Source organism: Zingiber officinale, chromosome 6B (genome assembly GCF_018446385.1).
Source record: "Zingiber officinale cultivar Zhangliang chromosome 6B, Zo_v1.1, whole genome shotgun sequence".
NCBI classification, from domain to species: domain Eukaryota; kingdom Viridiplantae; phylum Streptophyta; class Magnoliopsida; order Zingiberales; family Zingiberaceae; genus Zingiber; species Zingiber officinale.
Window position 1 is genome coordinate 126,233,736 of NC_055996.1, and position 25,939 is coordinate 126,259,674.

At 37.6% G+C, this 25,939-nt stretch overlaps 1 protein-coding gene across 1 annotated transcript; it reads right to left on the reverse strand.

The window, feature by feature from the left end:
• Positions 1–4,478: 4,478 nt before the first annotated feature.
• LOC121990644 (mitogen-activated protein kinase 1-like) lies at positions 4,479–6,203 on the reverse strand. The gene is made up of 6 exons (XM_042544748.1): positions 5,896–6,203; positions 5,681–5,810; positions 5,457–5,594; positions 5,038–5,370; positions 4,751–4,931; positions 4,479–4,651 (listed from the first exon to the last, which is right to left on the reverse strand). Exons 1-6 carry the CDS (start codon positions 6,114–6,116, stop codon positions 4,479–4,481), a joined length of 1,176 nt encoding a protein of 391 aa, XP_042400682.1. The 5' UTR covers positions 6,117–6,203.
• Positions 6,204–25,939: the final 19,736 nt, after the last annotated feature.

The following is a 25,939-nucleotide window of genomic DNA, read 5'->3' on the forward strand; positions in this document are numbered from 1 at the left end:
TATATATATATTTTGTGGGTCATCTTGTTTATTCATTTATCTTTATTTTTATTATATATTAAATAAATATAATTTTAATTTTATTTACACTAATTATTATTTAAAATAAATAATATTATTATTTTTTAATATATTTTTTTAGGTAAAATTTAAATATATTTATTTAAAATTAAATAAATAATAATAATAATAATAATATATATGTATATGAGTAAAATATTATTTTAAATTTAAAATGGAGTACAATATATGAAAAAAATTACACTAGTATAAAATTAAAATATAACACTTTCATGGATTATTATTATATTGTGATGAAATATGTTTAATTAAGTCTGTACGAAGTTGGTGATGCACATGATTGTCACGTACTTTGGAATTTGTCTGGAGATAATCATGAAATCCTTGATTTGAACCTTGGATGGATTGTGTAGGTTTGTCATCTTCATCGTTGTATCAATTTGTCACATGACCTCTTCATCTTCAATAATCATGTTGTGTAAAATAATGCATGCTGACATAATATGTTTTGACTTTTTTCTATACCAATAATGAGTTGGACCTCTGACAATTACCCATCGAGCTTGGAGCATTCCAAATACTCGTTCAACATCTTTTCTTGCAGTCTCTTGTCTTTCCTTAAACAACCTCCTTTTGGGATCTTCCGGACAAGGAAAACCTTTCACTAAAGTAGCTTATTCTAGATATATTCCATCTGTTAGATAATACTCTTTCGTATATTGAGTCTCATTGATCGTGATATTTTACGATTCTCCATACGTGGCAAAAGGTGATTTGCTGGCCCCAGCGTCCTCGCCAACTCGTCCCTAGGTCAACAAAGAGGAGGTAAATTACGAGTGAGTACTAGTGTTGGATCCCGGGTGGCCGACTAGAGGGAGGTGAATAGTTATTTACTTGGTTATAACTGAGGAGGTTGTTAATCCAAGGATGATGAAAAGCTCAATATTGTCTCCTTCGGGCGGAGAAGCCTCTTACAACAATCAAAGCTCACAATCACGAAGCAAATAGACAAGTAAACGATTACAAGTGTTATTTCTCTCTTCTTTTTTGTTGTATTTAGCTTCTGGAATCAAGGCTGTATTTATAGCCCTGGTTGGGGCGCCTAAAAGGGTTCCAGGCACTTGGAGGGGGATACAACTTTATCCCTGTCGCAACGGATCACGTTTGACGCGATCCGGATAAGATTCAAGGTAAGGGCGCCTAGATTCAGTCCGGGCGCCTGGATTCAGTCGAGGCGCTTGTTTGGTCCGAGTTCTTGTTCCGGTTCCGCTCGCTTAGGTCTGGGTCTTCCGCTTCGGCTCTGGCTCCACTTGGGTGATCTCGGCTTTCCGGAATAGAGCTCACCTGAACCCAACTTCCGGCCTTCGAGCAAGCTTCCGCTCTAGCTTCTCATCCCTCGGAAACGCCACGCGCCTCCTTCTTGTCTGCCCGCGTATTCTTCCACAACACCTCGTCTCTCGAACGCACCAAGCCCATTAGCTCTCTCCCGTACCGTCCTTCTCGCTAGCTGCGTCTTTTGCTCGACTTTCCTGTGCTCCTAAGCTTCTGCACATTTAGACACAGAGTTAAACACCAACAGGACTTAACTTGACTTGGTGGATTACATCAAAACCACCTTGGGATACCAACAACTAGCCATTAGTGTAGGTGGCAAGGCATGTGGGGGGAGGAGGCATGTTCGGATACATCGAGTTTTGACCCCAAGACCTGATGTGGCAATACCCTATGCTTTAACCACCACACCGCCCTGAGGGGACTACAATTCTCCATACATGCTCGAGATTACATGCAATGTCATTATTTTCCTCGTGATATTTTTTATACACAAGCTACAATATGTCCTCATCACTGTGGCTGCTACGATACACACTATAAACACTATTGTAATTTGTGTTGAAGCGATCTACTTTTTTATTTGGTATTGTGTTAGTGCAATCATATGACACTTGTAATTATGTTGGGTGTACTTGAAGGACGATTCTCATTGTAGTAGCTTGCAATACGTCTGCAAAAAGCATCTACCTTCTTATCATTGCTGATAATTGGATCATCGCTGATAGTAACAAATGATCTCGCTAAAACCTTGTATTCAACCTTACTCCATGTTGACCACTTTTCTTCTACCCGCAGCGCCAGAATTCTCCTTCTCCAAATTTATAAGTTCAATTGGGGATTCACGGTCACGTTCAGACACTTGAGTCATTGGAACAAAAGTTTGAGTAAACGATTCATTTTTCGCTAGAGATGTAAAATGCATACCGGTTGCATGTGGATTAGATGGATAATTTTATGGATATAGATTATATCGATAATTTGATGGATATAAACTATATAGATTTGGTGGATATAGATTATGTGGATAATTTAGTGAATATGGAAAATATTGATAATTTGATGAAATTTATGAATTTTGGGAAGAAGTATTTTTTTCTAGTAATTTTTGATAATTCATAAAATTTTTAAAAAATCTTCGATTATTTTAATCTATTTTAGAAGAAAATATGAGAAGATTTTTAGAGGTTGTTTTTGTTTGAAAGATTGAAATAAATTGATCAATATTTATAGATGAAATTTTAGTTTGTTTATTAAAAATGTTAATTACTGTTGGTTTTTAATTATAAAATTTTTAATTATAAAATTTTTAATTTTAATTTTTTAATAGTATATATATATATATATAAAAGAATAGGAGACGTGGGATGAGTCACGTGGACGTTCTTAAGCAGGAGACGTGGGATCTCATGTACAGATGAAAATAAAAAAAAAAAAAATTCAATGACACTTTTAGAGCTTTCGATGGGCTAGTCTCGTTCAAATATTTTCACCTATTAGTTTTAACAACCATTGAAGTATATTAGTATAACACTCCATTAATTCTTTCAAATGTGGATGCTCTCTAATAATTTTAGAGTAAAATATACACAAAAGATAAAGGTTATATTTAATTCAAAATTCTTTAATCAAATTATAAACACAATTAAGAATTTAATCTAAATATTTAATAAAGATTTTCTTTCCAATAATGCATTTTTTAACTTTAGAGCAATTACTTTTAAATTTTAAATATATAACAAATCTCGAATAATGAGATCTTTCAAAACTTTTAAACAATTTCTAGCCCTATCACATGTAATTGAATTTGTTTGACTCACATTTAATTCGCCCGTAAACAAGGGAAGGAATTGACTGTGTGCATGAAACAATCTAATCCTCCAAATGGTACTTAGGAATCATGTCAATTTCACGGAATAAATTTTCCTTCTGTTTTGTAAACACAAGCCCCCACGGCTGATATAGTTGATACTATATGAGTATTTAATATAATAAATTTTAAGATTAATTTTCAGTAAGGATAAAATTATTTTATTAGATGTCTGATTTTTTTCATGAAAAAAAATTACTGTGTTAGAATAAATACTCCTATGATTACTCTCTTTTAGAGTGTGTAGGGAGGGGCCGTTAAAGATGATGACTTCACCTTTTGATGTAACAAGTTCAGCTTGGAGGTCCCCACGAATTGACTTAGTTGGTACATGTATGGATATTTGTTCTAATAGATTTTAAAGTCAGTTTCTAACGGGTATAAAATATCTTGTTAGGTGTCTAATTCCCTCATACAAAGGACTGCTCCACTAAGGGAAAATGTCTCATATGATTTACCTATATGTATCTTGCCGTGAGACTGGCAATACTAAATTGTTTGAGTTGAGTAACACTACCTTTTGCTCCAACAAATACTGAAAGAGCCACACAAGTGTAGTCGAGTTGATATTCAGGCAAGACTTACTATTAGAGAGGCATGATTCAATTCCTGATAAATACAAATATTATTTTAGATTATCTCATGCTCCTATCTAAAAATATCGCTCGGTTAAGATTGAATAAATCTCTATAATTTATCTCCTTTCAAATGATATGGGTTGCTTTGAGAACCACCACAAGTCAGCATGGAAGGCTTGGTGATTCTACTGTAGGGATCTTATGTTCCTTTAACTCGAAGTCTTTCTAGGTTCACTTGTCCGCGTTATTCCTCTGATATAATTACTCAGATGGTATATATGGCAAGAGGAAGAATAGTGCAAAAAAATACACATAGATGATAAAATTTCATTTGCAGCTGTCTTTTCTTTCTCTTGCAAATCTTCCATTCCTAGCACTCTCAGTCTCATTTCTTCCACTCCAATGATGTCTTGCATAGCTCGGAGTGCAGCAGCTTGAAGCCACTGCATTCGTACGGAAGCACCAATTTATTGCATCTTTTCTCCGATAGTAAACATAGATTTTGCTTTGACCACATAAAACAGTACTAGTTCGAGCGACAAATCATAACGAATAATCGAGATGCACTGAGCAACTATTCTCATCATGAGGTAAGTATTTACACCAATGAGTCAATAACACCATCAAATTAAATTGTTTGGTACACTGACCAGTAGGCCAATAAGAAATACTTGAAGTCATTGTTGGTGCGCAGAGTTGAAAGCAAGAGCCTCCTTGTAGATAAGCTCTTTCATCTGTTCTTCAGAGAGAGCTGCTTGCTCAAAGTCAAAGTTGAAGGGCACATTGCACACTGGCTCATCACTTATATCATGCAAAGAGGCTAAGTAAGGATGTGCGAGAGCATCCTCAACTGAAGGAGAAGAAAAACAGTCAATTGTTTAAACAAATTTAAACAGATGGTTAGAAAATTTGTCCAGATTAAAGAAAAAGCCACATTGTAAGAACTCACCAGTTATTCTCTTTCTAGGATCAAATGTCAACATCCTTTCGACTAGATCGATGGCTGTAGGGTGAATATGGGGGAATTTTTGGGGGAAGGACTGGCGTGGATGGCGAGGAAGATGGCGAAGGTATCTTCTTGCATTTTCACTCAAAAAAGTCAAATCAGCCTCATCTGGAGTGCCGATAACCTGCACGATATGAGTCATATCGGATACGACAATCATCATGCAAATTCTAGACAAAAATGACAATTTGGATATTGATTTAAAGTTTAGAAGAGAGGAAATCGATTACCCCCATCAATAGATTTAGTTGGTTAGTATGATCCCTTCCGGGAAACAGAGGCTTCCGGTCCATAAGTTCCATGAATATGCAGCCGACAGACCACACATCAATGGCTGCAGTGTACTCTGAAGAATTGAGCAACAGCTCTGGCGCGCGGTACCATCTCGTAACAACATATTCAGTCATAAAATCGGTTTCTGAGGAGGTGCGAGCCAGTCCAAAATCGCAAATTTTCAGATCACAGTTGGCATTTAAGAGGAGATTGCTTGGTTTCAGGTCTCTGTGGAGAACATTTGCTGAATGTATGTACTTTAGCCCACGAAGAATTTGATAAAGGAAATACTGTGGAATTTTTTTTAAAAAAAATATGAGTTTAGTCGATTAATTACAATGTTTAGAATAAATAATGAATGAGATTGAAGCATAACCTGGCAATGCTCCTCGGAAAGTGCTTGATTCGAACGGATGATTTGATGGAGATCCGTGTCCATTAACTCATAAGCAATGTAGACATCTTTAAACGCATCGCGTACAGCCGGTGGAATCAGATCTCTGATGGTAACAATCTGCAATTCGAACGAGGTTGTTGAATCTCCTTTTAACACGTATTCATATAAGCGAGAAGTAGAAATTCATGAAACTCGCTGCTGACATTTTCATGATCCATGTGCCTGAGAAGCTTGATCTCCCGCAGCGTCCTCTTCGCGTCGATCTTGTTGTCGAAAGCATTGGCGATCTTCTTAATCGCCACTTGCTCCCCCGTCTGTGAATTCAAAGCCGAACTGCAACCACGATTCGATGTGAAAATCACAAATTAAACCACCGAAAAGCAAAATGAATGAAAGGGAACAGGGGAGGAGGAATCACCAGACGATCCCGTAGGCGCCCTTGCCGATGGGGATAATCGGGGGCTTGTACTTCGCGGTGACCTCGAAGATGTTTTCGAAGATGTTATATTGGATGAAGCGGCCGCCTTGGCTGAGCGTCGCCTTGATGCCCTGGAGCCCTTGCCCCGGCGGCGGTACCGGCACCGGCCCTCCGACCTCCTCCGCCATCTTCGAGTTCTCAGGCTGACCTCCCCCCTCCATCTTCACCTCTCTCTATCGCTCCCTTCTCGAACTTTATTCCCTCTTTTTTCTCTCGGCGTCGCTGCTGCTCGATCTATATTTGGCCATCACCACGGATTGGAAGACGAGATACGAGGAAGGATAAAAATAGGTGCAGAAGTCCATTTATGAACGTGTTTACGTAGGCTGCCTGATTTACACAAGCTCGGTTTTGATTTACGTTGGAAATTTTAAAGGTTGATCGTAAAAATTAAATATCTGGATTATTGAAAAAATTGGAGATAGAAAGAACGCAGCCACGACTGTACTAGGTCAAGTTGAACAGTCATGTCAAATGAGTTACATTCGAACGTACTATGTAAGATAGTTGAGATGATTAAAGTTGGTATGGACGTTGGGTTAAGCATATGATGATGGATTGGAGCAGGTTGACAATTTTTCCCATATGTACTCTAGGATCCCATAGGAGATATCTGATAGAGGGACGGATTTGGAAAAAAAAAAAAAATCGGATTCGGATTTAGATTAAGAGGATTTTTTCAGAATCCGATTAGGACTGATATGGGATGCTATCCTATTCTCAAATCTATCTTGATACGACATAAATATGGTTTGGTGATAGAAATGGAAATGGAAATGGAAATAAGGATTGGGATGGAAATGAGATTCTCCCATATCCTTCTATATTTATTTTGTTGGATGAAAAGCGGTGATTTGGACAAGGATGTAGATTTAATTTCTACTGGGGCGGAGATGGGGATTACCTTAATAGATAAGAGCAGGGATAAAATTCAAGGGGTTGGGATAGGGATGACAATGAGTTGGGTTTAAACTATATATATAAAGTTTAGCGGGTTGGCGAGTCCAACCAGCCCCGAACCTGTCGGGTTTGAGCGGGTTCAGGACAGGGCGGGTTGAAAAAGTAGGCGGGGAGGGTTCGGTTTTTTTTTTTTTTTTTGACGGAGTGGGTGCTGAGATTGGCCAAATCCGGCTCGAACCCGCCCTGTTGTCATCCCTAGATTGAGATAAAATTCAGGGACGAAAATAAGGATGGCAAATCTACTCCGTCCCTTCCTATTCCGCTCCGTTGTCGTCCCTAAATTGAAGAGACCCTTCTTAAAATTAGATAAAGTAAATAAATAATTGAGTTGGGTGGTGAGACGGGCCAACTGGACAAGTCAATCAAATAGGAAGATGGATCGAATTTAGCGAATTAGATGGATAGGATAGAAATTACTCAAATTGGATTGAGTAGTTCATCTCATGTATCCACCATCTCCTAGTTATATAAAGGAAGATAAATCATAAGATTAACTTATAGTCAATTGTCAAATGACTAGAAGATGGGAGGAGCTTTGTTGGTACAGTTTCCACTAATAATCAAACTCAGATTTTGTTGTATAACAAATGTTAAAGTTAGACTTGTGATTTAACCTATTTACCAAGTGTGCATGACTGAAAGACTTGATCAGGCCTGACATCAGGCTGAAGTCCTATTAGAAATTGGCAGGAAAACCATATAAGTTGATATTTGGTAGGAAGTCAAATTGGGTCTGTGGAACCTGACAATTACTGGTTGAAGCCCTGATGGGACATCTGATAGGAAGACCTGGTGGATAAAAAGTTGAGTAAGTCGGCAAATGGTAAGTGAGATAAGCACTGGAGGAGAGTGATCCAGTGAGGACGAACCCCAATTGGCATGTAGGCCCTGGTCCAACTTAGATCCTGTCTTGGGGAGATAGAATCTAAATCATATATCGATCTTGTTTTTATTGTGTTAAACTCTATTTTACGGGGTATTTTTTATTATTTGGACTAACGCGTCTAATAGGAAATTGAAGCTATAAGTTTAGGGGTGTCAAAAATGAACCCGACCCGACGACCCAACCCGAGTCGACCCGAAAAAAATCGGGTTCGGGTTGGGCATTTTCGGGTTCGGGTCGGGTTCGGGTTGGAGGGTAAAAAAAATTTGTGGTTCAGGTTGTTGGTTGGCTGATTAAATAGTTTTTTAGGTGTGTCAAAAATGAACCCGACCCGACGACCCAACCCGAGTCGACCCGAAAAAAATCGGGTTCAGGTTGGGCATTTTCGGGTTCGGGTCGGGTTCGGGTTGGATTTTCAGGTTGGGTCGGGTTGGGTTCAGGTTGACCGGGTTGGCTTAAATATAGGGTTTTGTGGGTTTTTTTAGAGTTAAATCAAATTTTATTTTAAAAATTTAGATGTTTTTATGTATATTAATATCATGTTTGTATGATAATGATGGAATATTGAGATAAAAGTGAAGAATTATAGGGAAAATAGCCCAAAAAAGTCGTTTTGAATCGGATTTTCGGGTTATATGGGTCGGGTTCGGGTTGATCGGGTTGGTCGGGTTCGGGTTCGGGTTGAGGTGTTTTGGGTTGAACTCGGGTTCGGGTCGGGTTCGGGTTGGGTTAAAAAAAAAAAAAAAAAACTCAACCCGACCCAACCCGACCCGACCCACCCGAATTGACACCCCTAGTTTTTTTAGAGTTAAATCAAATTTTATTTTAAAAATTTAGATGTTTTTATGTATATTAATATCATGTTTGTATGATAATGATGGAATATTGAGATAAAAGTGAAGAATTATAGGGAAAATAGCCCAAAAAAGTCGTTTTGAATCGGTTTTTCGGGGTTCGGGTTCGGGTTGAGGTGTTTTGGGTTGAACTCGGGTTCGGGTCGGGTTCGGGTTGGGTTAAAAAAAAAAAAAAAAAACTCAACCCGACCCAACCCGACCCGACCCACCCGAATTGACACCCCTATATAAGTTCGCTAGAAAAAAGATTTCTAGGCGCTTTGGAAAGGTCTAGGCGCCCAAAGGATCAGACTGCCAGAGTGGGTCCAGGCGCCTGGATTAACCTTAACCCAGCTACTCGTGTAAATGAGTTGGTGCATTCTGATTGGTCGACACACGTCAACATTCAGACGTCCGGGGGTGGTCCAGGCGCCCGGGAGTGGATAGAGGCGAGATAGAGAGCTTCGTCGTGGTGTAGCCACGTCAGCGGTCTAGGGCGTCCAGAGGTGGATAATCCAGCGACGAAGTAGGATCAGATAGGTCTCAATCCAGGTACCCGGAAATATCTATTAAAGGAGATTTAAACAACAGCCTCAAATATCAATCGACTATGACTTTCATACTCGTGTGCTACTTTTAAATTTAGCTACAACGCTAAAACGCTACTCCGACGACAACACTCAAGTTCCTACTCTAAGTTGTCGGTATAATTGTCTTTATTTACTTGTATTTTAAATTTTATATCATTTTGTAATATTTGATCTCTTAGTGGATTGTCCAATAAAAGCACTCAACGAGTGTGAGTCTTAGAGTATAAGTCGTTGAAGGCTCAAAACTAAGTAAAAGAAAAAGAATTAGCACTGTTTCTTTTCTTTTCCGTTGCGTATTCTTTATTTTCCAAAAAGTAAAAAAAGTGAGGCGCGCTATTCACCCCCCTTTAGCGCTTTACGATGCTTCAATTGATATTAGAGCGGGGTCAATCTAAATTGGGGTGAAATCATCATAAAAGCATTTCGTTTCTTTTTTGAAAAAATATATATTGTTTTTGATGAAAAAAATAATCTTATGCCTTTTTCAGATTTTGCATTTTCATTTTTTGGCAAGTCAGAATTGATGTAATAATATCTTTTAACAAATTTTTCATTTTTTATTATTTTTCTCAAAATTAGTGTAATATCATTCGAGTTAGTTTTTTAGGTTTATTCTCCCACACTATTAATTTCAAGATAAAGTCTTAGAAATTTTTTCTTATCTATATTTCTTGTAAGTATATTAATGTGTCATCAAGAAGGATGAAGCATCCACGATCCATTACCATATTACTATACGATCAAGAAAATTTTAACTACTGGAGGTGAGCAATGGAATGATTCTTAAGAAGTATAAATTTTGACAATTTGTTGATATTAAAAAAACCTTTTTGGTACACAAAGTTGAATAAAAAGTTAACTAAATTAGTCTGTAATATTTTATCTAATAATGTTATATGCATATTAAAAAAATACAAGAATGCATATGAGTTTTAGACTCAGTTGATCAAGTTTCACGAGGAGCCGTTGAAGCTAGAGGATCAAGTCAAAATTGAATCAAGATATAAGTCCAAACTAATAAAAAAAAACTTACAGAATTAGGGGTTACGATTTTGATTAGTATATCCAATTACGTAAATATCAATATGCATGATAAATTAGAAATTACTTTTTACAGTAAATTATATAATGTTTTGGATGACAAATTAGTTTTAAAAATTTTGAATAATTCTAAAAATTTAATTAATAATTGAAAAAACTTAATTTATAAATCCAAAATTTTAATTAATAATTCTAAAATTTTAATTAATAATTCTGAAAATAAAATTATTAATACTGAAAATTTTATTAAAAAAATTAGGTTTAATTAACTCAACAAATTCAAATTTAAATAATTCAAATGATAAAATTTAAATAATTCAAATGATAAAATGACCAAATCAATTTAAATTAATTAATTTTAGATTTTGATCAAGTCAATTAAAAGTTTGATCAAATCTACATCAATTTTGATTTGGTCAAATAAAATATTGACCAAATTAAGTAACTTAATTAATTCTGGAAATAAGAATATTAATAAAAATTTAAGTAATAAAAAATTAAATTTAAATAATTTCTGGAATTCAAATATTAATTCAAATAATTCTAAAATTAATAAAAATTCAACTCTAATTAATTATAAAATTAATAAAAATACAAATTTAATTAATTCTAAAAATTTTAAATTAAATAATTTGAATTTGAAAAATTCAAACTTAATTAAATAAGATAAATCTCAATTTACTAATTCAAATCTTATCCCTAAAAATTTAATTAATAATAATAATTTAATCAATTCAAATATTAAGATAAATTTAAATCTAAATTTAAAACTTAAAAATGAAGAATTTTGATCTAGATAAAATTAATAATTTTTTCATAAAATATTTGATAATATAGATAATGTCAATCTAGAAATTACTATCTAAAATAAAAATAATTTAAGAAATTTAAAATTAAAAATTAATAAAAAAAACTATTTAAGATAAGATCTTAAACACAAATAATTTAACAAATTCAAAATTAATAAAAATTTAAATATTAAAGATAATCTTTTAAAAAAATATAATTTAACCAATTTAATAAATTAAAAATTAATAAAAATTAAATATTAAAGATAATATTTCACATAAAGATAATTTAACAAATTCAACCAATTCAAGATTAAAGGGAAATTTAAATCTTAAGTACATTTTTGTAAAAAAAGAGATAATTTAACCCACTTAATTAATTCAAAATTAAAAACCTAAATTAAAACTTAAACACCTAATTAAACTTAAGTAAATAAAAACTTAATTAAACTTAATCAACTAAAGCATGAGTTCTAAAGTTTATTTAATCAAGTAGGACTTGTGATGTATGACAAAGGTTAAAGTCTATAATCAAGTAGGACTTGTGATGTATGACAAAGGTTAAAGTTAGACTTGTGATTTAACTTATTTACCAAGTGTGCAGGACCGAAAGACTTGATGAGACCTAACACTAGGCTGAAGTCTAGTTGAAAATTGGTAGCAAAACCTAGATAGGTTGATATATGGCAGGAAGTCCAATTGGGTCTGCGGGATCTGACAACTAGCTGAAGTCTATATGGGGCATATGGCAGGAAGACCTGGTGGGTCAAAAGTTGGTAAGTCGACAAATGGTAAGTGAGGTAAGTACTGGAGGAGAATGATCCAGTTAGGACGAGCCCCAATGAGGCTATAGGCGCTGATCCAACTTATATCCATTTAAAAAATCTAAATTAAGACCATAACTAGATCCTAGTCTTGGCGAGACAGGATCTAAGTCATAAATTGTTCTTATTTTTAATATGCTAAATTTTATTTTGTAGGATATTTTTTTTGGTATTTGGACTAACGTGTCTTTTATGAAATTGAAGTTGCAAGTTGGCTAGAAAAAGGATTTTCAGGCATCCCAGAAGGGTCTAGGCACCCGGAGGTCCGAGCACCCGGAGTGGGTCAAGGTGCTTGGATTGGCCCAAACCCAGTTACTCATACAGATGAGTTAGCACACTTTGATTGGTCAACACTCGTCAACATTCATGTGCCTGGGAGTGGATAGAAGTGAAGTGGATAGGAATGTAAATGAACCAAACGGTTCGTGAGCTATTCGGAGCTCGATTCGGTAAAAAGCTCGTTCGAGTTCGTTTGTTTATCTTATCGAGCCGAGCTCGACAGTTTTATCGAGCTGAGCTCGAGCTTAAGGATATTCGGCTCGTGAGCTCGCGAACATGCTCGTTTATAGGCTCGCGAGCCAAAAAAAATGAGCCTTAAACCGAGCTAAAAAAAACGAGCTCTAAAACGAGCCTTAAAATGAGCCAAAAAATGAGCTCTAAAATGAGCTAAAAAATGAGCTCTAAAACGAGCCAAAAATGAGCTCTAAACGAGCCCGAAAATGAGCCCGAGCTAGCTTAACGAGTTAGACTCGTTAACTTTGATAATCGAGCTAATAACGAGCCGAGCTCGAACTGTTCGCGAGCTTGATAATTCTAAAATAAGCCGAGCTCGAGCCTTGTGATAAAAGCTCGATTCGAGCTCGAGCCTAATACTGTTCGGCTCGGTTCGACTCATTTATATCCCTAGAAGTGGATAGAGCTTCATCGAGGTGCAGCCACACCAGTGGTCTAGGCACCTAGGGGATGGTCCAGACACCCGGAGGTGGATAATCCAATGACGAAGTAGGGTTAGATAGGCCTCAGTTCAGGCGCTCAAGGTGGTCCATACACCTGAAAATGTCTATAAATGAGATTCAAACAATAGCCTCAAATATCAATCGACTATGACTTTCATACTCGTGTGCTACTCTGAAACTTTACTATAATGCCGAAATGCTACTCCGACAATAACACTCAAGTTCCTGCTCTAAGTCGCCAGCATAATTATCTTTATTTACTTGTACTTTAAATTCTATATCATTTTGTAATATTTGATCGTTTAGTGGATTGCCTAACGAAATCACTCAGCGAGTGCGGGTCTTGGAGTAGGAGTCGTTGAATGCTCGAATCAAGTAAAAGAAAAAGTGTTAGGATTGTTTCTTTTCTTTTCCGCTGCGTATTATTTGTTTTCCGAAAAGATAAAAAAAACGACGCATGCTATTCACCCCCCTCTAGTACTTTATGACCCTTCAAGTTTTTTCCAAAGTTGACAATATAAGATAGTTTTGACCAAGTCTATCAAGCAAATTGAATATAAATGATCAAATTGATTAGGTGTGACCAACTTTGGTACATAGACTCTTCGAGTCATTCTTATAAATTGAACATAGTAATAATTATTGGGCAAAAATTAAAAGGGAACCGCAAATTAATAGAAACATCATATTAGTGCCCCTTTTTCTAAATAGTCAAATGAATGCCTCTTCAGCCCCTTTACACACTCCTCTCATGATTTTATCTCAAAAATTCCTCTGGATTCATTATTATTGTAGAAGCTACCGACTAGCTTCTACAATAGGTAAAAGCTAACAGATAATTACTACACGTTATAGAAGTTACCAGATAGCTACTATATATATGTTGTAAAAGTTATATACTAGCTCGAAATACTCAATCATGATTAAATTATATTCATTTGAAATGTAATGTCATGAAGTCTACATCGTTTGGTTTGCTTATTAAAATATTATTTTAATTAGATTATTACTTAGAAAAGCAAAATCAAAATTATATAAAATTATGGTTGTAAAAACTAGCAACTAGCTTTTATATATTGTAAAAGTTAGCAACTAGTTTCTGCACGTTGTAGAAGCTAAATGTTAGATAATATTTATTTAAAATCTAATAAGTGTTTAAAGTCCTAATTGTTTATTTTGTTCATTAAAATATTATTTTAATTAAGTTATCACTCAAATAAATAGAATCAAAATAATATAAAACATTATTGTAGAAGCTAGCAACTAGCTTCTACAATAGCTACTATACGATCGAATGATTAGATAATGTATTGTAAAAGCTAGATGTTAGTTTCTATAATTGTATAAGTTAATTGCTAACTTCTATATGATTGAATGATCAGCTAATATATTGTAGAAGCTACTTGCTAGCTTTTGCAAGTTGTAGAAGCTAGGTGTTAGTTGTTGGTGCAACATCTCTCAGGTCAAGGTTGACCTGGTTGACCAAGCTTGAGTCTTGGTTTGGGTTTCGATGTTTGACAATACAAGGTTGATTGAAGAAGAGTCAAGTAGGTCAAGGATTGACCAGATACTTGACTGGGAAGTCCTAATTGGGATGTTAGGCGAAGTGAAAGTCCTGGTGAGTGAAGTCAGGCAGCGGAGAAATCCTAGTGAGTGAAGCTAGGTGAAAGTCCTGGTGAGTGAAGCCAGGCAGAAGAGAAATCCTAGTGAGTGAAGCTAGGTGAAAATCCTAGTGAGTGAAGCTAGGTGAAAGTCCTGGTGAGTGAAGCCAGACAGAAGAGAAATCCTAGTGAGTGAAGCTAGGTGAAAGTCCTGGTGAGTGAAGCCAGGCAGAAGTGAAGTCCTGGTGAGTGAAGCCAGGCAGAAAAGAAGTCCTAGTGAGTGAAGCTAGGAAGATTGGAAGTCCTGGTGAGTGAAGCCAGGCACGAGGGAAAATCTAGATGGGTCAAGGTTAACCAGACATAAGGTGAAAGTCCAAGTAGGTCAAGAGAGTGACCGGATAATTGACATGATGAAGGAAAGTCCAAGTAGGTCAAAGGAATTGATCGGACACTTGGTGAGGAGTCCTGGCAGGTCAAGGGAGTGACCAAAATGCTAGGCAGGATGTACCAACAGGTCAAGGTTAACCGGATGTTGGTTTGAGAGGCTTGGGACTTGGTTTTGGGCAAAAACCAAGAGCTGGATCGATCAGTGGATCGATCCAGGCTTTTCCCAGCGCACAGAAAGCCTCTGGATCGATCAGTGGATCGATTGGGACACTGCTGCTTCGCACGATAAGCGCTGGATCGATGCGTGGATCGATCCAGACGTTTTTCCAGAGCACAGAGGCGCTCTGGATCGATCCGTGGATCGATCCAAAGCCTCCCCGATCGATTGGGAGTTTTCAAATCGATCGGGATCCGACCGTTGCGTCGTATTTGAGCTGCAGGCGGGCGTCTCCTTCAGTAGCTGATGTGCGTAGATTATATACTCTCTTATGCATATTTTTACGCACATTTACATATTTTGAGCATGCTTGATCTATGCATTTTTATACTTCCAGCTTTCCTTTTAGCATATTTACTCTTTTGGTTCGGAGATATGCTTTTTGTGTATTTTCTGTACACAGGAGTCGATTTGGTGAAGAATCTACATCTTTGGGCAAGCCTTGGAGGAAATGAAGGGAGAAAGCACCGGGCTGTGTACCTCACACGGCCCTGCACTGGTATGGAGCTCGGGCCGTATGGAGTTTGGCACCAACAGAAGAGGAAGATGACATGGTCGTGTGAACTTCGCACGGCCGTGTCAAGATTTGAAGCCAACCAGAGCAGAAGCCTTACATGGCCGTGTGGATCTACACGGCCGTGTGAGGTTTCCAGAGACCAAGCAGGCTGTGGCCGTGTGCACCACACGACTGTGTAGTATTTCCAGTGAGCAGAAGGGTTCTGGCCGTGTGGAGTCACACGGCCGTGCAGCTTTGGTAGAGAAGGAACTGGACATGGCCGTGTGAATCTCACACGGCCGTGTCACGGGGCCGTGTGGCGCCCGATTCCCTCCTCTATTTAAACCCTCCTTCATGAATTGAAAGGGGATCTCTCCCCCTTTGGGAGAAGGCAAGATTTGGTGGTTTCCTCCCAATCTTGGGAGGATTTCTGGGCGATTCAAGGGGAGCTCTTGACGATTTCGGCTCCGAAGACGAAGCTTCTTCGTAGATAAGTTTTCTCTTTCCCCCTTTTCTTGGTTTCTTGGATTGGGGATTTAAGAAATGCTTGTATTCTTTATTTCTTCGGGTTTTCTTCCTCGATTCATGGAGTAGATCTTGTATTCTAGGATGAAGGGAGTATTTGTATGATGGATTGATGTAATCTCTTATGGATTTGCCATTTTCTTGTTTCAATGACATTATCTTGCTTGTATCGATTAGATCTTGAATGATTAATGGTGATTCGTGCTTAATTCTCATTCTTGATTAATTGTTTGGATTTCTTATGGACTTTGTAAAGATAAACTCTCACTCGATCATCCGAGGGATCCACGTGACAGGTGCAAGCCTGTGTAAGGACGTTTGAGAGATAATCTTGAAGAGGAAATAGGAATATTCAAGAGAGTAGGATGAATTTTGTGATTAGTTTCTTGTATCTTGATAGATTAATAAGTCGTGGGCTTCTACGTTGATATCCGAGGAAGGCATAGTAATAGGTGCACTTCTGTGTAAGGATAACATAGGTTCATGTCTAATTAATCCTATTTAGATACATTTCTCAGTTCTTAGCCGGTTGTCTATTGCAAGAGAGAACCGGCAACTTTCTACATGTTTGGCAATTGAGGGATAAGAATTGGTGAACCATTTACATTCGAGAAATCCTACAAAGAAACCGAAACTCCTAGAATCTCCCTTTATCATAACCCAAAACACTAAATTCTTGTTTGTTGATCTTTAAGATTAGATTTGTTTACCTTTACTTTGCTTTTGAAACGATTGGATAGTTGTTTAGCTAATTCGCATTGAGACATTTCTAGTGCTTATTCCAGTCCCTGTGGATACGATAATCTTTTATATTACTTGCGACATTTCCGTACACTTGCGGAGAGTGAACAGTAGCTCTCCACTGTTTTATCTCAGACCTCTCGCCAGCTCCTCCACAGCGCTCTCAAAGATCAGATCGCCAGTTCTTGAAGGATCTTGGATGTTTTCCAAGTCAAGAGGCGGATCAAAGTCAAGAAGAGAAGCTAGGGTTAGGGTTTTCTGTACTCATTGTAAGCTTTGCGCTTGTATTTTGTTTCCCTTCCCTTTCTTTTTGTATTGAGAGTCTTGTAGGGCTTCTCCACCTTCGGTAGTTACCATAAAGGAGAGTTTTATTAGTGGAGGGTGTGTGAGTAGGTGTGGATCCTTGGATTAGTCACCTCTTGTGAGGTGGATACCAAGTAAACCAACCGTGTTAGCGTTGTATGTTTTTGTTTCTTGTATTTCCGCTGCACATCTTCAAAGAAACAAGCAACGTCAACCACGAAGCACGCGACGAGCTATTCACCCCCCTCTAGCTACTTTTCGGTCCTAACAAGTGGTATCAGAGCAATGTTGCTCTTCACCGGAATCATCGCCGGAAGGGTCAAGCATAACAAGAAGAGCTAGAGGGTGAAGAAGTTGAAGCAAAATTGTCAAACTCAAAGAAATTCAAAAGCTCAACTTCTACAATGGAATTCCGAGATGGGCTCGGATTCGACACGAGGGTGGCTCCACCATACACTTCCACGAGTTTCGATTCTTGGAAATCAAGAATCGAAAATTTTCTTATGATGGAGATAGAGCAATGGTTTGCTCTTATGGAAGGCTTGAAGACTCCAACAAACTCAAAGGGCAAAGTTCTCAAGAGGAGCAAGTGGAGCCAAGAGCAAGTCCAAAGGTGCGAGGCCAATGACAAAGTGACCAAGCTTTTGGTCAATTTATTGCCAAGCACCATCCTTTGCAAAATTGGAGAATTTGAAGATGCAAAGGAATTATGGAGTAAATTGGCCAAGCTTCATGAAGAGATCCCCTCCACTGTACAAGAGCAAGAAGAATCCAGAGAGGGTGACTCTTTAGAGCAAGATCAAGAGGAGGACTCCGAGGTTGAGAGATGCTCAACCTCCGAAGAAGAAGTTCAAGAAGAAGCTTCATCTTCAAGGGAGTGCAATGAAGAGAACAAGGAGGGAGCATACTCCTTGTTCCATGTACAAGATGATGAAGCCTCCACCTCTAGGATTGAGGGGGAGCAATCCTTTGTGACGCCGGATCAAGAAGAAGAAGAAGCTTCTACATCTGGGACAAGAGAAGAAGAGGATGAAGTAACTTCCACCTCCACAAGTCAAGCTAAATCAATGGGAGGACAATCATTTGCGGATCAAGAGGAAGTCTCTACCTCCGAATCCAAAGGAGAAAGTGTCAACCCTACACATGAAGGTATAAATGTTTCAATTAAAAATAAAAATCATATAATATGTTTTGAGTGTAGGGAAAGTGGGCACTACAAGAGCAAGTGTCCCAACTTGGCCAAGAAGAAGGGTCAAGTGACACAAAAGGGCAAGGAGAAGCCCAAAGAGACCACCCCCGGGACAAAGAAGAGCAAGGAGCACATTGTGTGCTTCTTGTGTCAACAAAAAGGGCATTACCGAAGTCAATGCTCCAAGGGGAAGAAGATGGTCAAGGCTCAAGGAGGCACTAGTCAAGGGGGAGCCTCCAAGGTAAAGAAGAAGGTAACATTTATTGAGCCTACCCCTTTACATTATGGTAAAAAGCATGATAGTTCTAATTGTTATCATCTTAATGCAATTTACCATAAGAATAGAAAGCATGAGGGCATTAAGAAAAAGCATGTGGCCCTACATGCCAAGACTACCCAACCTAAGGTTAGGAAGGTAGATAAAAATTTAGGCAAGAACACTAAGGATAATAGATACAAGCCCAAGAATAAAAATGCTCATGGATCAAATGAAAAATCAAATACTAAGGACTTAGTGAGGGAAAATCAAGTCTTGAGGTCAAGACTTGATAAGTTAGAAAAGACCCTAAAAAGATTGAAAAATATCCTATTAGGGCAAAATGAGCATAACCTAGGTTTAGGGGTACAAAAGTCATCCAATGGCCATAGAGGTTTGGGATACAAACTCAAAGCTAAAAAGGATGTGCCTAGTTATCATAGGGTTCCATATAGTTATGGAACAAACCCTAAGTCTAGAGGTCAAGTCAAGGATACAAGGGAAGATATCCCTAGAAGTATTTTTGCAACCAAAGTGACTAAGACTTCTAAGAAGTATAAGAAAGTCACTAACAAGGTCACAAGGGAGGCTATCCCTAGAGTTGACCTAGAAAATGTGACCAGGGCTTCTAAGAAACCAAATAAGGTTACTAGAAGGTATCTAGGGAAGTTATCCCTAGTGAGTACCTAGAGCATCCAAGGAGCACCAATAGGTGCTGGGTTCCTAGGAGCATCTTCTCTACCCCATAGATGGGTTAGAGAGTATCAACTCCGATTAGAATGGTAGTTAACTCAACTTTGAGGAAATTGACACTCAAGAAGCATTTTCAAGGTTTTTGTTAACCTTAAAATGAAATGGAATTATTATTTACTCCCTGAAAGAGTAAAATGTGCCTAATGGTGGAAAAATTGATTTTATCTTAAAATGGCATAAATTGGGAAAACCTAGAGAAATGCCAAGTTGGGATTTTGGTATTCTCTTAAAAATTTAAGGCAATCCGGGCCTTGATTTATGTGATTACTCTTGAAGAAAAATGGAATGTGCCAACATTTGAGGATATGCTTAATTTTTAAGTGACATAAACAAATCAAGAGAAATAGAAATGTCAATTTAGGTTTTGACATTTCTTTGAAGCATTTAGGGCAATCTAGGTTTAACGTGTTAAGTTAAAACAAGTGGTGTATTTTGAGTTAGCTAAATTGTTAAGGACACTTAGATAAGTAATCTAGGTATATTTTATTTTTGCTAAACTTTGTCATGATTGTTTGCCCATTATATGTCATGACATCATGTTTTAGTTTTGTATTTTGCATTCATGAATTATTATGAAAAATACAAAAATACCATGTCATGACATTCATACATCATGTAGTTATAGGATATTTTCTTTTGAAAATTATCTCCTTTTGATGTATGCCATAACATAATCATGCATCATGTTTATTTCCTTAAAATTAAGGACAAATGTTTTTACCAACAAGTGGTATAAACAAATGGCATTTATAAACAAGTGGAATCAACAAGTGACATCTTAGGTGGATGTCTAATATCTCTAAAATGCCTAGATAGATATGTATGATCCCTAGAATAGGGCAAAACCAAAATCTCACATCTCACAAGGACTATAAGGTGACTTGTATGTGTTTTAGTGCACATTAGATACAAGTGAGATGTTAGGAAGATGAACAAAACTCAAGATGTTGATTTAGTGTGGTCTTTTGAGTTTTAGGTTCATCAAAACACATAGTTATGTGTTTTCCCATCATTGGGAAAGCTAATGTACAAGTCATGTGCATTAAGCCCAAGGAATGTGATGGGATATTGGTTTTGAAAATTATTTTAAAATGCTTTTGGAAAACCTTGGTGAAGGCTATCTTTTGATAGTAATCACCATTGAATAGTTAGACACAACTTGAAGAAAACGCTAAAATTTTTAGCAAGTTTTCAAACATGTGCCAATCTTTGAAACTATGATGTATTTTCATAGAAAACTATTTTTCCATGATAAAGTATGCCCTAAATAATGTCTACACGAAATTTCATGATTTTTGGATTTTTGTAGAATTTTCTAGGGATTTCTGAAGTTGGCTGAATTTGAAATTCAGCAACTATCAGAGCTCCGATCGATCCATGGATCGATTGGAGTGCCTGAATCGATCAGTGGATCGATTCAGAAGGCAATTCTCGCGAGCAGAGCTCGCTGGATCGATCTGCCGATCGATCTACACATCCTGAATCGATCAGTGGATCGATTCAGAAAGGTTCAATCGATTGGAACCCAACTCCAATCGATCCAAGTTGCTGATTTTGGCTGGGAAGGCCTGATTTCAGCATTTTGAACCTATATTAGTCTAGGTAACCATTCCAAACCCCTCAAAATATATTTGTATACATAAAAAGGGAGTTTTCATGTTGAAAACAAGGATGAATTGGTTAAGGAAGACTATATTGAAGTTAGGTTGAGGTTTGTTTCAAAGTTTTGAATATTTGAACCTCACAACTTCAAAATTTGGATTTCCTAAAGGTTTAGGGATTCCAAGTCATTGTTGGTGCAATGACAGAAGTTACCACCATGTCTTTAGGGGGAGGGACTCTTTAAAGACATGAACACTATTTTTTCATGAACCTTGGAAGGTGGTTAACCTTCTTTTCAGAAAATGCTCAAGGTTGAGCGTTTGAACTTTAATGGGGATCGGATATCCTCATTGTTCAAGTGGTTTAAGTTAGAAATGCTCTAGGACGGGCATTTGACTACATTAATGGGAGAATGTAGGGTTAAGGATAAATGAAGGGTATGAGACTTTCATTGTCGTGTTGATCACACCGAGTGAAGTTGTGAACAACGATGAGCAACTCTTCAGGGGGAGAGTTTTCAACAAGTGGATTTATTGATGTGTGCCCAAGAATGGGGCATGGTTTGATGTGTGCCAATAGGGGGAGAATGAAAGGACTTATGAAAGGGGGTAAGTTAGGTTTTCATTATCTAAGGGGGAGTTTGCCCTCTTAGGGGGAGAATGAAGAGCTTAAGTTATGCTTCCATTACCTAGTGACATGAAGAAGGTTTAGGCTATGAGATTAGCCTAACTTACATGTGGTATTGTAAGTGTTATTATGGTATTGTCAAACATCAAAAACGGGGAGATTGTTGGTGCAACATCTCTCAGGTCAAGGTTGACCTGGTTGACCAAGCTTGAGTCTTGGTTTGGGTTTCGATGTTTGACAATACAAGGTTGATTGAAGAAGAGTCAAGTAGGTCAAGGATTGACCGGATACTTGACTGGGAAGTCCTAACTGGGATGTTAGGCGAAGTGAAAGTCCTGGTGAGTGAAGTCAGGCAGCGGAGAAATCCTAGTAAGTGAAGCTAGGTGAAAGTCCTGGTGAGTGAAGCCAGGCAGAAGAGAAATCCTAGTGAGTGAAGCTAGGTAAAAATCCTAGTGAGTGAAGCTAGGTGAAAGTCCTGGTGAGTGAAGCCAGGCAGAAGAGAAATCCTAGTGAGTGAAGCTAGGTGAAAGTCCTGGTGAGTGAAGCCAGGCAGAAGTGAAGTCCTGGTGAGTGAAGCCAGGCAGAAAAGAAGTCCTAGTGAGTGAAGCCATGCATGAGGAAAAATCTAGATGGGTCAAGGTTGACCAGACATCAGGTGAAAGTCCAAGTAGGTCAAGAGAGTGACCGGATACTTGGCATGATGAAGGAAAGTCCAAGTAGGTCAAAGGAATTGACCGGACACTTGGTGAGGAGTCCTGGCAGGTCAAGGGAGTGACCAAAATGCTAGGCAGGATGTACCAACAGGTCAAGGTTGACCGGATGTTGGTTTGAGAGGCTTGAGACTTGGTTTTGGGCAAAAACCAAGAGCTGGATCGATCAGTGGATCGATCTAGGCTTTTCCCAGCGCACAGAAAGCCTCTGGATTGATCAGTGGATCGATCCAGAGGTCCCAATCGATCAGTGGATCGATTGGGACGCTGCTGCTTCGCGCGATAAGCGCTGGATCGATGCGTGGATCGATCTAGGTGTTTTTCCAGAGCACAGAGGCGCTCTGGATCGATCCAAAGCCTCCCCGATCGATTGGGAGTTTTCGAATCGATCGGGATCCGACCGTTGCGTCGTATTTGAGCTGCAGGCGGGCGTCTCCTTCAGTAGCTCCCCACTGTTTTATCTTAGACCTCTCGCCAGCTCCTCCACAGCGCTTTCAAAGCTCAGACCGCCAGTTCTTGAAGGATCTTGGAGGTTTTCCAAGTCAAGAGGCGGATCAAAGTCAAGAAGAGAAGCTAGGGTTAGGGTTTTCTGTACTCATTGTAAGCTTTGCGCTTGTATTTTGTTTCCCTTCCCTTTCTTCTTGTATTGAGAGTCTTGTAGGGCTTCTCCGCCTTCGGTAGTTACCATAAAGGAGAGTTTTATTAGTGGAGGGTGTGTGAGTAGGTGTGGATCCTTGGATTAGTCACCTCTTGTGAGGTGGATACCAAGTAAACCAACCGTGTTAGCGTTGTATGTTTTTGTTTCTTGTATTTCCGCTGCACATCTTCAAAGAAACAAGCAACATCAACCATGAAGTACGCGACGAGCTATTCACCCCCCTCTAGCTACTTTTCGGTCCTAACATTAGCTTCTACAATTATAGAAGCTAGTTGCTAACTTCTATATGGCTGAATGATCAGATAATTAATATATGAATATTTTGGGTATGCCACTTTAAAAAAGGCACAAAGAGACGTTCATTTGATTTTAATAAAAAATAGGACATCCATTTGACGAAAACTTAAATGATGGATGCCTATTTAATTTTTGTCCATAATTATATATTTATTGTATTTTATGAACAAAATTAATCAACACATATCTTACTTATTATTTTATTAAGAATCTTCTCCCTTTATTAACTAACTTTGGTGAAACCCAAAATAAAAGTACTTTAATGTCCTTTTTGTTATTCACACAAACAATAATTCTAAGATTTATTAGTAATTTCCATAAATGCATTGATATAGAGTTCGAGACTCAGTTGCGCCGTATTATTGAAATTTTTTCTCATTAATCAATTAGAAATCTGGAGTTCTCTTTAGTTCCACATCTTATAATTGGGAACACTGCGACCAAAAAAGTTTCTATAAATACCTTGGCAATATAAAAATTTCCAGGATTATCGACGGAAATATCCGTCGGCATTCCGTCGCTAAAGGGTCTTATTGACATATTTCCGATGGAAATCAATCTGTTGCGAGAATATGCGTCGGAACCTATTTTACCGACGGAAACCATATTTCCGTCGGAAACTTACCGACGGAAATATATTTCCGTCGGTAAACACCGTTAGACAGCTGGCGCCAAGTTTTCCGACGGAAATAAAACTTTCGTCGGAACAGGGGACTGGAAAAACTTGTATCGTAAAATACCACGGGAAAAATCGTATCGTAAAATACCGACGGAAATGGAATTTTCGTCGATATTTACCGACGGAAACCATTTCCGTCGGTATTTTCCGAATAGAAATATTGACGGAATATAGATTCCGTCAGGAAAATAAAAAAAAACTGACAACCCCTATTTGTTTTCCCATTCAAACATGTATACAAATTATATATCCATACAAAACCAATCATACAATCATAGATACAACCACAGATACAACCATAGTTTACAAATAAACTAACACAATCACAGTTTACATATCTAACAAACCATATATAGATACACACAAACTTATAACACAATCCATAATATAGAAACAAACACTGTATATATATAAAAACATATAGAAACAACACACTCCATATATATAAAAACATATAGAATCAAACATAATATAGACAAAGCATTTCCGTGCTCAAATATATATAAATTCATACCATGATAACATATAATCCAAAACAACGTAACTACGAATGTAAAATCCTGCAAAAAAGTAAAATACAATAAATTATGATGAGATTGATATCGATTATAATTCAAAATATTACATATATGTATAATGAATATTACATTTAAAAAATAAATACCTAGATAGAAAGAAGATGATGATGATGATCGTGCTGAATATGTATACCCTGATGCCTGAAACATATAATAATGTAATATTTAGAAATGAGCAGAGTAAAATAAAACAATCAAATATATTTTGCATGTAACTTGTATGATAAATAAAGATTTAAATAGTAGTTGAACAAACCTCGAAACATGCTAATCACCACGGTCTGATGGGTCTTGAGTCTCCTGTGACTTAGGACCATGTGGCGTCTGGGTGCGAGCGAAATTTGTCACGATCTGTCGCATACTGGCAAAGAGAGTATCTTGCTCGGCCCTCCACTGATCCATAGAAGTCATCCTCTCATCCATTGACTTTAGTTGAGTGCGCAGTTCTTCATTTTCGCGTCTTAATGACTGCACCTCACTAGAAGAAGAGGAACTAGCACGACCCCTCGGAGTCCTAAAACGATCAAATGCCACTTTGGCCTGAGAGTTAAGGCCGTAGAGGGTGGAGTTTTTTGTCCTTCCACCAATAACATCATAATATATCTCATTTAGCGCGTCGGTGGATAGAGACTATGACTCCTCCCCCTCTGATGGTGGCTGAGAGGCCTAAGCCACTTTTTATGTCATTTTCTCCTATGTTCAAAATTATAATATTGATCAATATTTAATTTGATATCAATTATTAAAGTTAATCAAAATAGAAATGCGTGAACAATTGTAATAAAGTTAATAATCTTACGTGTAGGGTCCGAGATCGAGAATCGACAAATTTACGTGTAGGGCCATAAATCATTTAATTCTGCAATTAGCGATTGCAAGAAAACATCTATCTTCTCTTTATGATTGGTTGGACCAGGAATAAGAATAGTAAGAAACATAAATTTATCTTTCATACACATCCAGGGTGGTAAATTGTATGTTGGCCAGGATGAATATTACTATCCCGATTGACCAAATGGTTGAAATCCATCAGCGGAAAGTTCCAATCTCACATTACGTGGTTCCATTGCAAATGAGGGAAATACAGTATCAAGATGTTTTCATGCAGAGGAATCACAAGGACGACACATAATACCTCCTTCATGCTCATGTTCATGATGCCACGTCATGTGAGAAGCTGTAGCGACAGATACATATAAACGTTGAAGTATAGCAGTTAAAGGAAAATAATACATCACTTTCCAAGGAATATTTTTCCTTTTCTTCCCTAGTATGCGAGTACCATTCTTATAATGAGGGTGAGTATAGATTTTACATTGACTCAGTTCGCTATCTTCATGCCAAAATATCATGCAGTTGTTTACATAACAATCAATCTTCTCTACAGGTAAACCTAAATCTCTAACCAATTTCTTGGTACTGTAAAAACTATCTATCATTATGTTGTCAGCAGGAAGTAACTCTTGTTGGTGCAATATTCCCTAGGTCAA